The 17,708-nt window shown below is 45.8% G+C and overlaps 1 protein-coding gene across 8 annotated transcripts in view; it reads left to right on the plus strand.

The window, feature by feature from the left end:
* The window catches only part of ANK1 (ankyrin 1), a 123,739-nt gene that overhangs the window by 12,066 nt on the left and 93,965 nt on the right, over nt 1-17,708 (plus strand). For 2 of the 8 annotated variants that reach the window (XM_081333946.1, XM_081333948.1), the window contains exon 2: nt 15,479-15,580. In XM_081333946.1, coding sequence (XP_081190072.1) covers nt 15,479-15,580 — 102 coding nt within the window. Of the gene's footprint in view, nt 1-274; nt 386-15,478; nt 15,581-17,708 lie in introns of those variants that run through there. The other 6 variants (XM_081333953.1, XM_081333950.1, XM_081333943.1 and 3 more) reach the window with 6 other exon arrangements.

A 17,708-nucleotide genomic window follows, 5' to 3' on the forward strand; every position in this document is an offset into this window, starting at 1 on the left:
TGATGGCAGAGTTCCCTGCCCAGCCCAGCACGGCCTCCCTTCCCCTGTGGCACTGGCACCTGCCCCTCCCCCTGGCCGTTTGTTGCTGGGAGGGAGGCAGAGAGCTATTAAATATCCCTCCTGACATAATGATGGGCGAGAGAAGAAAAGAACACAGTCCATTAGCATCTGGCTCACCCAGCAGCAGCACAGCAACAGCAACAGTGGCAACTGGAGAGAAGGCGCTTGTATTTTTAGATAGGATGCAATGCAACTTTCTGGCTCGCCCAAAAGTGGGGAATAGCGAAGGCAGGAAAGAAGGTGGAGAGAGGATTGATCGGGTTTCAGCTCAGGCCACTGGACCATGGCAGCGCGACAGAGCAAGTCCTATCCAGGCCCGGCTGTTGTGAGTATCCACACCAGGCTTCTCTCTCTCTGATAACACCCCACGCCCTGTCCTTCGCTTGGGAGCGTTGGGTTGTCTTTCCAAAAGCTTCTGCTCTTTGCAAACCAACTTCTGGTTCAGCATGCCCAAGAACGTCCGTGCACAAGGCTCGACATTGTGCCTATGTCATTCTGGGTTGCTTATGGCCAGGAGAAGCTCCCTGGGCTGGCTGAGAGCAGAGGTCATGGGGTGGGGGTGGGGTGTGGGGTGGGGTATGTGCGTTTCTGTGGTTGAAGAGCCAGAATGGAAGAGGTGCTTTCTGTTTGATGGCCTCTCCCTGGCCTTAAGCGAAGCATTCCTCCCCAGATGTGGAACCCCAAACCAACAGTTCAGGTTCAGGGTCCTGCCTGGCAGAGCGGGGGACTGGCAATGGCATCCTTCAGAGGCCCTAAATTGACTGCTGCTCAGAAGGGAAAACTTACCTTCTTGGTCTTCTCCCCCCAGGGCATTTAATTCTCAGTCTTTTTCCCTCCCTTCACCTGTCGGCATGCCTGTGGGAGGCCAGCCCAGATGTTTTGAAGAGGATCCCCAGTGTTACTAGGCAGTCTGGATTCCCGATTAGAAAATCCTGACGTACTATGGGGTGTGGATGCTTCCTCTCATTCTTGGATGAGAAACAAAATGTCTTTTTTTTAAAAAAAAAAGAAAGTCCCAGCTGCCTCTTGAAAAAGCACCTTCGGCACAACAACAACAACAACAACAACAACAACAACAACAACAATAATAATAATGATGATGATGATGATGATGATGATGATAATAATAATAATAATAATAATAATAATAATAATAATAATAATAATAATAATAATAATAATAATTAGTAGTAGTAGTAGTAGTTGGAAGGGACCTTGGAGGTCATCTAGTCCAACCCCCTGCTCAGGCAGCAAACCCTATACCATTTCAGACAAATGGCTGTCCAGTCTCTTCTTAAAAACTTCCACTGTTGGAGCATTCACCACTTCTGGAGGCAGGTTGTTCCACTGATTAATTGTTCTAACTGTCAGGAAATTTCTCCTTAGTTCTAGGTTGCTTCTCTCCTTGACTAGTTTCCATCCATTGCTTCTTGTCCTGCTTTCAGGTGCTTTGGAGAATAGCTTGACTCCCTCTTCTTTGGGGCAGCCCCTGAGATATTGGAACACTGCTATCATGTCACCCCTCAACCTTCTCTTCGTTCAACTACACATACTCAATTCCAGCAACCGTTCCTGATATGTTTTAGCCTCCAGTCCCCCAATCATCTTTGTTGCTCTTCTCTGCACTCTTTCTAGAGTCTTGACATCTTTTTTACATCGTGGTGACCAAAACTGGATGCAGTATTCCAGGTGTGGCCTTACCAAAGAATTGTAAAGTGGTATTAGTACTTCACTTGATCTTGATTCTATCCCTCTGTTAATGCAGCCTAGCATGATCTGGATGACTGAGGATCTCCATAGATGTGGGATGTGGGTCTTTCATTGGCCTGCTTTACCTAGCCAGTTTGGCTGCCGCTTGGCAGCAGGTTTGCCCAGCCTGAAAGGGGACAGACTCCCCTTCCTCACCACCTCCTTTTCAACTTGCAACCTTGCCTCCAACTTTGCGGGCACATCCAGACACCTCGGGGGGGGGGAGGGGAAAGCACACGGTCGGCCTCCGCCTTCATGCCAGGAGCTTGGATTGATGCTCCTATAGCTTTGCGCTGCTCTTGCAGCCAGGAATGGAGTGGGAGGCTGGCTTTTGCGTGGGTCAGAGAGTTGGGGCTGAGTTGGATGGAGCTGAGAAAAGAGCTGTTTGGGCCAGACAAATTGTAGGGAATCAATCTGTCTTGCATGGAGGAAACCATCTTTTATTATGCCGGTGTTGTGTCTGGATTCTTGTCCTGAATAGGAGCTGAGATCAGTGGCTATAAGGGTCTCTTGCAAACGGGAGCTCTCTGGCTCATGGTCAGAATGCTAAGTGTGGTTGGGTCATAGGAGATTCAGTTAAGTGTGGAGAACTCCAGTCGTTGCATTAGTAGCTGGGCTGTTATAGGAAGTCCCCGTATGGTGGATTTCTTTAGATGTAGAATAGGGGTGTTCAACTTTGACAGCTGTCAAGGAAATCCAGACTCCAGGCAGTTCAAATGAATACAGGTTTATTGCATGCTAACCCTTTCCCCAAGAATCTGAACGACTAATGGTCAAAGCCAGTGGTGGGATTCAAACACGGGAACAACTGGTTCTCTGTGGATGCCGCTTCCGAAAGTCCTTTCTGGGCCTGGGCAACAAAACATTAGCTACTGGTTCTGCGAAATGGTGCGAACCGGCTGGTCAAAGCAAATTGGCGGTAGATAAGAGTCAATGGAATTCGTGGTGGGCTAGACTTAGATTTCTGGTGGCTGTGAAGGGACTCCGGACTGATGATGCGTTTGACCCCTTCCTCATGCTCAGCCTGGTCATCTCCTAGCAACTTTAAGATTTGTGGACTGGCTGGGGAATTCTGGGAGTTGAAGTCCACAGGTCTTAAAGTTGCCAAGGTTGGAGACTCCTGGTGTAGAATGCTCCAGTACTTGTGTTTCATTGACTTTGGGGATTAACCCAGGGTCTACTAGAGCCATCTCAAGTGGCCACCTTGTAAATGCTTTGGAACCTGTGGGAACCTGCCCAGGAACATGTCTTAACGGGCATTTGGGGTACAGCTGGTGACTCAATCCCTATCCTTTCATTTGGATACCCTTTCTCCCCTAAATTGCTGAGAGAGCATGGGTCCTCCAAAGGCAGGGACCTCTGCTCCAGTGCTTTATCATGGGTAGTTTCTTGCAGGAATTTCAGTGGCAAAATGATGAAAAGTGTCCTCTAGCAAATGTGCGAATCTGAAATGTGTATTGGTGTATACAGAGGAGTGGGGAATCGCCCTTTCTTGCCTTGTACCCATGGCCCCAGTCTAAATCTCTTTGTGCCCCCAACTCTGATGCTGTTGCTTGATTCTGCTCACACAACACATGTAACCGAGATAGTTATACGACCAGTGGCTGAATTTGCATATTTATCATGGTTAGTTTCCATTGCATTTTTTTGGCGGGTGGGGTTACAAAATTACCAATAGCAGAGTCCTTTAATGCTGTCTGAGGTTGGTTGTTTTCTTACGGATGTTTTCATTAGCCAACTAGGTAACATCATCAGTGCTAGAAGGAAGTGGGATTGGAGGAGGGGGAGGGGGAGGGGGAGGGGGAAGAGGAGGAGAAATGGGGGTGGGGAGGACTGTGGGGTCCTTGGTGCTCTCTGAGCTTGGCGGTTTCCTTGCAGATGTTTCATTACCCAACTAGGTAACATCATCAGTGCTAGTACGGTTACAAAACTGCCCATCAGAAAGTGGGGAAGGAAGGATGCAAAAAAAAAAAGGTCTTTGCTTATATAGGAGTGACTTCCATCTTGAGTTTTTGGATCTCCCCCTGTGGACAGTGACATTATGTGGATTAAACCCAGCCCCCATGCTGGGGGAAACCAAGAAAAATTGGTCAACCAAATGAAGTACATTGTACAGAGAGCTCATCCACTGGGGCTGGTCTTACCAAGCAGACCCCCTGCATGTTGTTACTGAAAGCGTGAATTAATGGAATCACAAGAGAAGCTGGGATGTTTTAGGGAGGAAGAGCTCCCTGGCGCCCTTTGCTAGCTAAGAACACCGCTCTGAGGTTGGGACGTTAAGTGGCTGTCCTCGATAATGCAAGGGCGGGTACATTAGCAGACCATCTTTCGGAGAGCCTCTTAAAATATCTCAGAAAAGAAAGCGAAATAGCAGCTGAATACAAAACCAGATCTCATCTTTTCAAGCAACTGCAGCTGTTTGCGTGCAAGGAGAGACAGAGATGGGTTTTTCAGCCCTGGTGAGAAAGCCAATCTGCCGCTGCTGCTGCTGCTAAGATTGAACCGGACCGACCATCTTCAGCCTGGTGCCTGAATCAGGAAACTGAGGCTGCAGCTTCCCAAATCCTCAGCCAGCCTGGCACGGAAGGATAAATTCCTGTGTTATCACTCCAGAGGCAAAAAGCCTTAGAAGAAGGACCAGGCAGCCTGGAATCCCTTTGTTTATATTTTTTTTAGTCTCTTCTTGGCTTAAGACTGTTAAATTATAGTTGGATGTGCTATTATTATAATGCTTATAATTAGTCCCCCAGTGTTAATACAGACAAAGATTGTAACGGCAATTTGGGAATGTGCTTTGAAACTTTCTAACCTACCAAGCCATTGTAGCAAAAACCAGCAAAATCTGACATGATCTAAGAATCCCCCCCCCCAAACCCATTGAACAGCCTGAGCTGTTGCAGGCTTCCAAGACTGGCATCTTTCCAAACACATGGATCAATGACTCAGCAGTCGGGGACGATGGGGATTGTTTCGTAGCTAAGAGCAAGGTTCCTATAAACGCCCTGCTTGTTGCTGGACATTGGAATGTGCTTTGTCTATCTGGACAGGTTTCTCTGATGGACAGGAGGTCAATTGCAGACTGATGGTTTGCGTGGAATAAAAAACTCTCGACTACAGACAGTCCTTGACTTAACAGCCGCAACTGAGCCCCAAATTTCCGTTGCTAAGCAAGACAGTTGTGAAGTGAATTCTGGCCCATTTTACTGTCTTTCTTGCCACAATTGTTAAGTGAATCACTGCAGTTCTTAGGTTAGCAACACGGTTGTTAAGGGAATCTGGATTCTTCATTGACTTTTGCTTGTCGGGAGATCGCAAAAGGGGATTGCAATGACCCCGGGACACCGCAACCATCATAAGTACATGCCAGTTGCCAAGCTTCCAAATTTTGATCACTTGACCAGGGGGATGCTGCAGTGGTCCTAAGAGTGACAAACGCTCAGTGCCATTGTAACTTTAAACAGTTGCTAAACAAGGTTACACGCTGTAACTCCAGGACTATCCGGACACCAGATCACAAGCAAAAGTTGAGAAAACTGCAGATTTAAAGTCTCAGTCATTCAAAACTTGCTGGGGTGCAGTTCAGCGCCAAGAGGAATGTTGCCCAGCCCTGTCCCAAATCTACACTGATGAGAAGGGACCCATTGAGAATTTCTCAGACTTCTCCGGAAGTGAAAGTAACGGGAGCTTTGGAATGCAAGGTGGATTGTCAGCCAATGAGTCCGAGCGCTTTCCTAAAGTTGACTTTAGCAGCAGTTTAGGAAAGTTGTTCCAAACAGTTTTGAGGTTGCGTGAGGTCACTGCCCATTCACAAATCTCTCTCCTACGTTTAGTGCCAGCTTTTTTTTATCCGTCTGTTCTTTCTTTCTCTTCTCCTGGAGGCCTTCCTACTGGATTTGACACAGGAAGCTTGTGGATAAATATAGTGGTGGAATCTTGGTTATCTCCAATTTTGAAGACCTAGCTGCTCCATTTTTATTTTTATTTTTTTAAAGAAAAGTTAAAAGAAGAGGCGAGTTTCTATTTCTGGTGCCTTGTTCAAGGGGTCAGATCCAATCTGTTTATCTTGGGCTGAACAGCAGAGGGATTCAGCCATGCCGGATTTCAGGGCTAAGTCAATGCCAGCTGCTTTGGCTACAAAGTATGTTCTTGAAACTGGCGGCTCTCATTTTTTGAGAATAATTCAAAACAATTTAAGAAAGAGCCATTGCTCCGTGTTCTTAGACAGCACATTATGGAAGCCCACTCTTCTTTCTGTTCAAAGGTTTTTGCAAGCTCCTGAGGCTCTGCAGATGCATTGAACTTCAATCCTTTCTATCAGTCCTTAAAACTTCTAAGGTGATGGGGATTACAGGCAAACTCCATGAGAAGCTGCAGAGTTGGAGGTTGGAAAGGACCTTGGAGGTCATCTAATCCAACCCCCGCTCAAGCAGGAGACCCTCTACCATTCCAGACAAATGGCTGCCCAATCTCTTCTTCTAAATCTCCGGTGATGGAGCACCCACAACTCCATTCCATTGCTTAATTGTTCTCACTGTCAGGGAAATTCCTCTTTAATTCTAGGTTGCATCTCCCTTTAATGATCTTCCTTCCACCTGTTACTTCTTGTCCTGCCCTCAGCTGCTTGGGAGAATAGGTTGACCCCCTCTTCTCCGTGATAACCCCTCAAATATTGGAAGACTGCTATCATGGCATCAGTAATCCTTTCCTTCGTTAGTGTATACATACGCAGTCCCTGCAACCATTCATCCTATATCTTAGCCTCCAGTCCCCTAATCATCTTTGTTGCTCTTCTCTGGACTTCTTCAAGGCTCTCAGGAACTTTTTGGTATGGTGGTGACCAGAACTGGTCTACGTGTGGTCTTGCCATTCAATATAAAACAGTACTAGCACTTCTTGGGGTTTTGATATCATCCCTCTGTTGATGCAGCCTAGGACTGCATTGGCTTTTTTGGCTGCCACCGCACAATGCTGGCTCATTCTTAAGTGTTTGTCCACCAGGATTCCTAGATCCCTCTCACAGTTACTGCTCTTGAGCCAGGTACCATGTATTCTTTACCTGCGCTTTTGGTTTTCCTTGCCTAAGTGTAAAACTTATCTTCAAGGTTGCTTCAATTTTGTGCAAGAATCCTCTTTAGCTATTGCTATGGGTTTGAAATGAGAATTGTAGTTCATCCCATTTAATGTGTTCTGGTTAGATCTGTCATTGAGTTGAATTCAAAGTGGAAACCGTACTATAGTAAAGTATACTACAGTATACTTTAATACGTGGATTTGTACACCAGATTTGGGGTGCTTTTATATAGAGTTCATACTTCAGTTTCGTGTGACACACAAAGCAGAACCGATGTTCAGTTTTGACTTACTGTAATCTATGGCAGCTTATAATTTTATGTGATTTATATGGGGTTAACCGTGGATCTTAATATTTGTACTTGCTTAAAGTTTAATAGCAGTTTTTAATCATTTAAAGGGATAGATTAAGCTCAATCCTCCGCAATTTAGCAATGTTATAACTTCTTGACATTTTTAGATCTCGTTTACTGAGTTGTGCTTTATTTTCTTTATTTCTGTTTGTGTTGGCTTATATGATTTCTCTGAAAAGTTAAACTAGCTTTAAAAAATTGAAAATAGGCTCAGTTGGAGCCATGGACCCCTCTGGTTTTCAAGTACTGCCAGTATTATTTTCCCACTAACTCAGTCGTGCCTACAAACAGTTCTTGCTTTTATGGCTGTGGGTGGTCAATTCACATTAAATTCTAGACTGCCAGTAATTGGAGACCATTCAAATGGATGGAGCTATGGGGGTTTTGCTTGGAGGAGCCATCCAAAAGCTGTTAGGACAACAACAGGCACAGAAACAAATGTTAACCCAGGGGGATGGGAAAGCTTTATCGTAGAAGGTGACGCAGAGTAACTCCCCTCTGATTCTCTGGAGTATAAAGAAAAGGAAGGAAAAATACCAAACATGGAAGCTTCTGTTATTGAAATCCAGGGTTTTGCAAACTTGGCCACTGGAAAATGCGTGGATGCCAACTCCCAGAATTCCCCAGACAATAAAGTTTGACAAACACTGCTCTTGCAACATTGATAAGGGGTCTGGAGGCTAAACCATATGATGAGCGATTGAGAGAAATAGGTGTGTCTAGTCCAGGGGTAGGCAACCTCCGCTCTTTTATGACTCGTGGACTTCAACTCCCAGAATTCCTGAGCCAGCATGAGGGAACTATGGCCCCCTCATGACTCGTGGACTTCAACTCCCAGAATTCCTGAGCCAGCATGGCTCAGCTTGGAAACCTCTCCCTTTCCCCTCAGCATAGCTGACTCAGGAATTCTGGGAGTTGAAGTCCATGAGTCATAAAAGAGCCGAGGTTGCCTACCCCTGGTCTAGTCTAAAAAAGAGAAGGACTAGGGGTGACATGATAGCTTTCTTCCAATATTTGAGGGGCTGTCACAGAGAAGAGGGGAGCAGCAGAGGGCAGGATGGGTGGAAGAACATAAGGAGAGATCCAGCCTGGGGAGTGAAGGAGGAATTTCCTGACAGTGAGAGCCATTAGTCAGAGGAATGGAAGTTGTGGATGCGCCATCACTGGAACTTTTCAAGAAGAGATCGGGTAGCCCGTTGTCCCGAGCAGGAGCCTAGACTAGGAAATCTCTAAGATCCCTTCCAACCCTATTATTGTATGTTCTATATACAGTAGTCCTCAACTTACAACCACAACTGAGCCCACAATTTATGCTGCTAAGTGAGAAATTTGTTAAGTGAGTTCCCCCCATTTTATGACTTTTCTTGCACATTTGTTAATTGAGCCCCTGCAGTTGTTAAGTTAGTGACACGGCTGTTAAGTAAATCTGGCTTCCCCGCTGACTTTGCATGTCAGGAGGTCACAAAAAGGGACCCCGTGACCCCCTTATGACACTGTGACTGTCATAAATACGAGTTGGTTGCTAAGTGTCTCCTTTTTTTAATCACATGGCCACGAGGAGGCGGCAGCGGTCATAAGTGTGAAAAATGGTCGTAAGTCACTTTTTTCCAGTGCTATTCTAGCTTTGAACGATCACTGAACGAACGGTCGTAAGTCAAGGACTACCGTACTTGCACTGTACATTTATGCTCATTCTTGTTCTCAACCCGCTCCATCAGACGTGGGCCTCTTTCTCCCTTTCCCTGATGGGGACGAGGCAATGGGGCTGGTCTCTCTGTGCAGCCAATGACTCCGTATAACAGGAGTTCATTTAGTGACCATTAGAAAGGCACTGGAAAAAAGCGACTGATCAGCATTTTCAGACTTATGACCATTGCAGCATCCCCATGATCACATGATCAAAATTCAGACACTTGGCAACTGATTCATATTTAGGATGGTTGCTGTGCCCCGGGGTCCTGTGGCGGTGAGCTTTTGTGGACCTTCTGACCAGCAAAGTCAAGGGGTGAGGGCCAGATTCACTTAAGAACCGTGCTATTAGTTGAACAACTGCAGTGATTCACTTAACAACCGTGGCCAGACAGGTCTTAAAAGGGGCAAAACTCACTTAAGAAATGTCTCACTCAGCGACAGAAAATCCGGGCTCAATTGTGGTCGTAATTCAAGGGCTACCTGTATCCACACTAGAAAGATAAGTCTGTTGGGCTATGTTAGGACCTCACCTCCTTCCAATAAAGCAGTCCTGGGCAATAAATAAGTTTCCAGAATCGTTTTGGAGTTACTTTCCTGATCTGCTCCCCTTCATGGGCTGAGAGCAGCTGGGGTGTCCCTAGGGTTGATCAAAAAAAGTCAACAGGTGGATCTTCAATCACAACATCCTGGCCACCCTCTTGCCTTTTATTGACCGTACCCTGCAAACACCTGTGCACAGGTATCTGGCATACGTCTTCTTCCCATCAATCCGGGGCACAAAGCAAAGCAGAAAAAGCAAAAGGGGGCATGGAGAGTAAGGAAGACAACCTTGAGGGCATCCAGAATGTCCAGACCACAGGTCTGCAACCCACGGCTCCAGAGCCGCATGCGGCTCTTTCAGCCGTCTCCTGCAGCTCCCAGTCCTCTGCCATGTGCAGTCCCAAAAAAAAAAGTGGAACTAAAAAAGTTCAACCAATCAATTCAAATATGCAGGGTAGGTGCATATCTCGCCTTGGCTCCACTCTTCAGTCAAACCCTGTTCTGCGTATGCACGCATGTATGCGCATGCGCACATATTTTTTGCGGCTCCCAGTTTTTCCTTTTGTGAGGGAACCGGTTCCGAGTGGCTCTTTCACTGTTTCAGGTTGCTGACCCCTGGTCCAGACGATGTTTGGAAGCGGCCCAGGCAGACCCCTCCCTAATTCACTCGAATATAAGACGGGGGAGAGGAGGTGCAACACAACCAGACGAGGAGGATTCTGGTGTTTGTTTTTTTTTTAAAAAATATTACAAATTTTACTATTTAAAACTTTGGACAAGGTGTTAACGGTCTGACATTCCTTCTTGTCTTACATCATTTTTGTGTTTTATATACATTTTATATACATATCATTTATATACTATTATTATTATTATTATTATTATTATTATTATTATTATTATTATTATTATTATTATTATTATTATTATTATTATTATTATTATGATTTATATACCGCCCCTCTCCTGAAGGACTCGGGGCGGTGTACAGGGCAATTAAAACACTATATACAACACATAATATACAAAAATTAAAATAAATTAAACCAAGTAGCCCTAAACAATAAAACACGTTCTAAAATTAAAATTTAAAATTTAAAATCTAAAATCCCAGTCCCTCAGTCCAGGCCGGCAAGTTCAAATAACCAAGTCTTCAGGTCACGCCGGAAAGAGCGAAGGTCGGGAGCCATCCGGAGCTCAACAGGGAGCTGATTCCAGAGGGCAGGCGCGCCCACAGAGAACGCCCTCCCCCTGGGGGCCGCCAGCCGGCAATCCCTGACCGACGGCACCCTGAGGAGGCCCTCTCTGTGGGAGCGTACAGGACGAAGGGAGCTTGATGCCGGCAGCAGGTGCTCCCGTAAGTAATCCGGACCCATGCCATTTAGGGCTTTATAGGTCATCACCAGCACCTTGAATCTCACCTGGAGGGCAACTGGAAGCCAATGCAGCTCGCGGAGAAGAGGTGTTACATGGGAGTATCGGGAGACCCCCATCACAACTCGCGCGGCCGCATTCTGCACCAGCTGGAGCCTCCGAGTGGTATTCAAGGGCAGCCCCATGTAGAGAGTGTTGCAGTAGTCTATCCGAGAGGTCACGAGCGCATGAGTGACTGTGCGTAGGCCATCTCGGTCCAAATAGGGCCGCAACTGGCGCACCAGGCGAACCTGGGCAAAAGCCCCCCCTGGTCACAGCTCCTATATGGTCTTCTAAACTGAGCTGTGAGTCAAGGAGGACACCCAAATTATGCAATATTCAATCTTATCGACCACCTTATTCTAGTAATATGTAATATCTTGTATATCTCTATTGAGACCTTCCTTTCTGTTCCCACCATAGGTAAAACGTATTCCAAATTTTGTAATAATCTGACTGATCTTTATTTTTTATTTCCAAAGTTAACCTGTCCATTTCTGCACACACCCATATTTTATTTATCACTTCACTCTCGTCAGGTATTTCACTATTTTTCCATTTCTGGGCGAATGTCATTCTCGCTGCTGTGATGATGTGTATCATTATAGATAACTCATCTTTGGTATGTTTCTCTGTTGTTATGCCAAGCAGGAAAAATTCTGCTCTATAATCTACTCTCCGTCCTGATATTTCTTCTAACTATATCCATATCCTTTTCCAAAACTTTTGCATGTTATTACAGGACCACCAAACATGAAAATAAGTGCCTAATTCTTTGGAACATTTCCAACAACTAGGGGATATTGTTTTGTACATTTTGGCTAATTGTGCTGGAGGGAGATGCCACCGGTAAAACATCTTCTATAAATTTTCTTTCTAAGCTGAGGCCAGCGTTATCTTTTTATTTCTATCCCAAAGAGTTTGCCATATATCAAGATCGATACCATGTCCCAAATGTTTAGCCCATATCAGCATTGGTTCTTTGACTTGTTCCTCAATCATTTTATACCCCAATAGCAGTCTGTACAGGATTTTGTTTTTACAGCCAGTTTCAACAAAAGTAGTTTCAGCCTTCTCATGGAGTTGTTTTTTCTGGTCTGGTCTACTTGGTGTGGCTGGCAAGGAGCCATCCGATGTTCAGATGTATGGGCGAACGTCTATTTTGTCCAATTTTGGACTCTCCTGACTACCTTCCCTCCCTCCCTCCCTCCTCCTCCTCCTCGCTCGCTCGCTCACTCTGTCTCTCTTGATCCCTTCTCACACAGCCAAGAGAGACAGAGGGCTCTTGCCAGAGATCAGAAGGGATCTCTTGAAAAAGGGCTCCTGAAATTAGGCCAAGGGCCTCCCGCAGCTATAGGGTGGCCACTTGCCCACCCCTCTTGCTAGGAAAGATTCCCTTGGAAATTGGATTCTGGCAGTGCGAGAGAAAAGCCGCCTCTGATCTGACATATGTGCGGAGCAAATCTTCTGAGTTACGACCAGAAGTAGTCTTCTGCTCCTCTGCTCTCTCTCTCTCTCTCTCTCTCTCTCTCTCTCTCTCTCTCTCTCTCTCTCTCTCTCTCTCTCTCTCTCTCTCTCTCTCCCTCTCCCTCTCCCTCTCCCTCTCCCTCTCCCTCTCCCTTGATGGGAATCGGAATGATTTCCAGTAGTTGTAAATATACTGCTCAAAAAAATAAAGGGAACACTTAAACAACACAATGTACTGTGTTTAATAGTAGGATGTCTTATCTTGTGTTCCCTTTATTTTATTGAGCAGTATATTAACCTCCAAGAAATGCAGAGAACTGGGGCGGGGGCAGGAGGGGGACACCCTGCAGGTGGTCCTCAACTTAGGACCACAACGGAGCCCAAATTTTCCATTGCTAGCCAGACACTTGCAAAGTGGGTTTTGCCCCATTTCACGACCTTTCCTGCCCTCGTTGTTAAGTGAATCACTGCAGTTGTTAAGTTAGCAGCACGGTTGTTAAGTGAATCTGGCTCCCCCATTGACTTTGCTTGTCAGGAGGTCCCACAAGGGGATCAGGTGACCCTGGGACATGGCGACCGTCATAAATGTGAACCAGTTGTCAAGGATTTTAATTCTAATCACATGACCATGGGGATGCTGGAAGGGTCATAATTGTGAAAAGTGGTCATAAGTCATTTTTCTCAATGCCCTTGTAACCAGTTGCCAAGAATCCGAATTTTGATCATGTGACCATGGGGATGCTGCGATGGTGGTAAGTGTGAAAAACCGTCATAAGTCACATTTTTCAGTGCCGCTGCAAATGAGTGGTTGTAAGTCAAGGGCTGCCTGAACCGCACTGCTATTTTTGGAGAATTTGGGAGAAGAAATTGAAGCGTTAAGTTGGGTTAAGTTTTGGATACTATTTTTGCACAGCTAAATCCAAGCAAAGTGAAAGGTGTACAGGTCCTCGACTTACAACAGTTCATTTAGTGGCCATTCAAAGTTACAAGGGCACTAAAAAAAGTGGCTTTTGGATGAACATTGCAGCATCTCCATGGTCTCATATTTACGACGGTTGCATCTTCCCGGGGTTGTGTGATCCCCTTTTGCGACCTTCTGACAAGCAGAGTCAAGCGGGAAATGAGATTCACTTAACAACCGGGTTACTAATTTCACCACTGCAGTGATTCACTTAACAGCTGTGGCAAGAAAGCTCACAAAATGGGGCAAAACTCACTTCATAAATTTCTCACTTAGCAACATAAAGTTTGGGCTCAATTGTGGTCGTAAGTCGAGGACTGCTTGCATTTTGCTTCTCCCTTTCCGAGTCGGCAGTTGAGTTGCCTAATGGAAGCAGGCCTGACTGTGGGGGTCCTCTGGGGAGGCACAGATTGAAGACTGGAATCTGCGGTTATTCTTGCTCAACGGGAGTAAATAACGATCTTGAGGTGTCAAATTAGAACATTGGATGTTATGCATTACAGTACATTGATTAGGATGAGCTTCCTTGTCAAAAGATGACTTTGCAAGTTTAAGATTGCCGGACAAGCTTCGGGAAGATGTTACAAGAGGCAGGGAAAAGCTGAAGGAAAAGGATGATGAACATCTTCTAAGCCAGGGGTCTTCAAACTTGGCCCTTTTATGACTTGTGGACTTCAACTCTCAGAATTCCTCAGCCAGCGTGTCTGGCTGAGGAATTCTGGGAGTTGAAGTCCACAAGTCATAAAAGGGCCAAGTTTGAAGACCCCTGTTCTAAGCAGTGCTGGATTTCCGTTGAAGCCCACATGGCCAGGTGCACCAAAGGAACATGGGAGGAAGCTGCAAACATTCAAACTAGGCCCTGTAGCAATATTGACTTCAGAGTTTTCAGACTTGATGTTACAGGGTTTTCTGCTTTTTTTAGAAGTGCCTGATGCGGTCTAACCAGCTTTAAAATGATTTTTAAATGTTTGATTAAAAAAAAAAGCTTTGAAACGTCGTCAGTCTGTGACTTGGTTGATTGGCAGTCTAACTTTATTTATTTACTTACTTATTTATGAAAATTTATAGGGCCACCCACTCACTCTTAGTGACTCAGAGTGGCTTTAAAAGCAATAAAAACCCAATAAACAACCAGTAAAAACCATCTCCCCACCCCTGGTGACAACAGTCAGATAAGCTACGTGATGGTCTCCATCCCACTCTGATTTCCCCAGGCCTGTTGGCAGAGGCAGGTCTTCAGATCCTTTGGGAAAGAGGGTCAAAGTGGGGGTGGGGGGCAATCTAAACTCTGCAGGGATGAAGTTCCAAAGGGAGGGAGCCACCACAGAAAAGACTCTTCTTCTGGTTGCTGCCAGATACACCTCCTTGGGAGAGGGACTTGCAACATTCCCTACCTCCCCGCTCTGGTGGGTCAGGTAGAAGATGTAACAGGAATGGTCCTTCAGATAACCTGACCTAGATAATGGTGTGTTTAACTGTGGTTTATTGAATAAGCACACGAAAATGAGCTACTCAAAGGCCATCATCCTGAGGTCCACACCAGGCTTGAGGCACTTAAGTTTAGCATGAGCAAAGCTTAAGACACAGGTTTTTATCCCTAAATGCTCCAGAGAGGGAAGAGATATCCAAATGTTTAGCCCCACCCACTTGAAAAGAGGATGGGATGCTAGAGGACTGCATTATCTCCAAGGCTATGACCTTATATCTTGGCACTCACAACAGCTGGGGCCATTAGCATATAAGCCAAAACCCGCCCATCAACCACATTAGGACTCACCAAGATGTAAGAAATGTGCTGGAGGAAGTACACCAGATGTGCTTAGGTGGTGATGCAGCTGGTGAGTAACACAAGGCCTTGCTAAAAATAGCAGCCCACATCAGGGTAAAAGTCACGGATGGTCCACTAATTTCCAAAGGAAGAGCAAATTGTAATTGTGCCCCGACGGGGTCATTTTTTACATCCAAGGGTGTGCCATTTAAAACACACACACACACACACACACACACACACACACACACACACACACACACACACACCGAGGAGCAATCAGTTAAGTAAAGCTGCAGTTGGAGCTTGGCATGAGATAATGGAGCTTCAGCTGAAAGAAATCTCGGAAAGAAATGGGTCCTGCTTATTTAATCAGCTAATCACTTCTTTCCCTTGCTCTCCCAGGCTGATGCTGCAACCAGCTTCCTCCGAGCAGCACGATCAGGGAATCTGGACAAAGCTCTGGACCATCTTAGGAACGGTGTGGATATTAATACCTGCAACCAGGTAGGTCTTCGGTTCACTTGCACTGGTCTTGTCTGGGCCGCGTAGTGGAGATCTGCATTTGGTCCTTCATGGAACTCAACATTGGCTTGGTCTCTTCTAGCATTTCTTGAGCCAAGAGGCTGATAGCAATGGCAATAGCCCTTAGATTTAGACTTCACAGTGCTTTACAGCCCCTCTCTAAGCGGTTTTACAGAGTCAGCCTGTTGCCCCCAACAATCCGGGTCCTCATTTTACTGACCTCAGAAGGATGGAAGGCTGAGTCAACCTCTGAGCTGGTCAGGATCGAATACCTGGCTGTGGGCAGAGTTAACCTGCAATAGCATTAGCACTTACATACCGCTCCATAGTGCTCTACAGCCCTCTTTAAGCGGTTGACAGAGTCAGCCTGTTGCCCCCAACAATCTGGGTCCTCATTTTACCGACCTCAGAAGGATGGAAGGCTGAGCCAACCTCGAGCCAATCAGAATCGAGCTCCAGGCTGTGGGCAGAGTTTCCTTGCAATGCTGTATTCTAACCAGTATGCCACCATGACTCTATACCGCTTCACAGTGCTTTACAGCCCTCTCTAAGCGGTTTTACAGAGTCAGCCTGTTGCCCCCTCATTTTACCAACCTTGGAAGGATGGAAGGCTGAGTCAACCTTGAGCCAGTCAGGTTCAAATACCTGGCTGTGGGCAGAGTTAGCCTGCAATAGCATTAGCACTTACATACCGCTCCATAGTGCTCTACAGCCCTCTTTAAGCAGTTTACAGAGTCAGCATGTTGCCCCCAAACAATCTGGGTCCTCATTTGCCGACCTCGGAAGGACAGAAGGCTGAATCAACCTCGAGCCCTGTCGGGATCAAACTTCAGGCTGTGGGCTGAGTTAGCCTGCAATGCTGCATTCTAACCACTGCGCCACCAGGGCTCAGTGGAGGGCAGGAATATAGAACAATATATTTGTATATTCTCACTCTCATTGGTAAAAGCTACGGCTTCCTAATATTTTAACTCGTGGAACATTTCGTCCCATAAATTTTATTTTTCCCCACTGGGTACCAGATGGAATTTTGTTTCTCAGAAACATGTGAAGCTGCAATCAAGGGGGGGGGCTTATTCCTTATTCTGTGCAGTGGACACACCTTGGTCGTCTTGTGGAAGTTCAGAGATGGGGACAGCAAAGAGCATGTTGTCTGCTGCAAGCTGAGAATATATGTTTTGTAGATGGGTCCCACATTGAAATTATTTTAATCAGGAATCAAGGAGGGTGTGTGGTATGGCCAGCAAAGCCTATACAGGTAGTCCTCGACTTACAGCAGTTCATTTAGACACTGTTCAAAGTTACAACGGCACTGAAAAAAGTCACTTAAAGACTGTTTTTCACACTTACGACCTTTGCAGCATCTCCGTTGTGACGGAATCAAAAGTTGGATGCTTGGCAACTGGCATGTCTTTACCACGGCTGCAGTTTCCCAGGATCACGTGATCCCCTTTGGTGACCTTCTGATAAGCAAAGTCACTGGGGGAGCCGGATTCACTTAACAGCCCTGTTTCTGGCTTAACAACCGCATGAATCGCTTAACAACTATGGCGAGAAGTGCAGCAGAATTCACTTAATAACTGTCTTGCTTAGCAATGGAAATTTTGGCTTCGGTTGTGGTTGTAAGTTGAGGACTCCCTATATCCCAGCTTCTATTGATCCACAGTTAATTTGTACAGAGTCCAGAGTCCAACCTCTTTATTTCCCTACAGAATGCACACAGTTTTTCCTACTGTGAGGACTAAAAGCCAAGATACCTTAGATCTGCCTGCACCAGCCAGGTGTATTGAACCTCCAGTCCAATTGAAAAGAAGGGCCCTTATTTCTAGTTTTGAAAAACTACTTGCTTCCTTCTTCTAGAAGGGACTGTAAAACAAATCTGCAAGAGAGTGATGTGCCTACATACTAAGAGGAACTATTGCCTCCATTCCCAGGTTACCAGCCATTGCTTATTTTTTAATATGATGGAAGGAGAAAGGCATTGAACGCAGAGTGAGGAGGCCGATTAATTATCAATTTAATTATCCCATTTATTTCTGTTTTGAATTTGTCCATTTAAGGATCTGGTTCGCTTCTAGCTATCAGTGCCTTTCCCTGGCCCTGCCTGGAG

The sequence above is a fragment of the Vipera berus genome, assembly GCF_964194415.1.
Source record: "Vipera berus genome assembly, chromosome: 8".
NCBI classification, from domain to species: Eukaryota; Metazoa; Chordata; class Lepidosauria; order Squamata; family Viperidae; genus Vipera; species Vipera berus.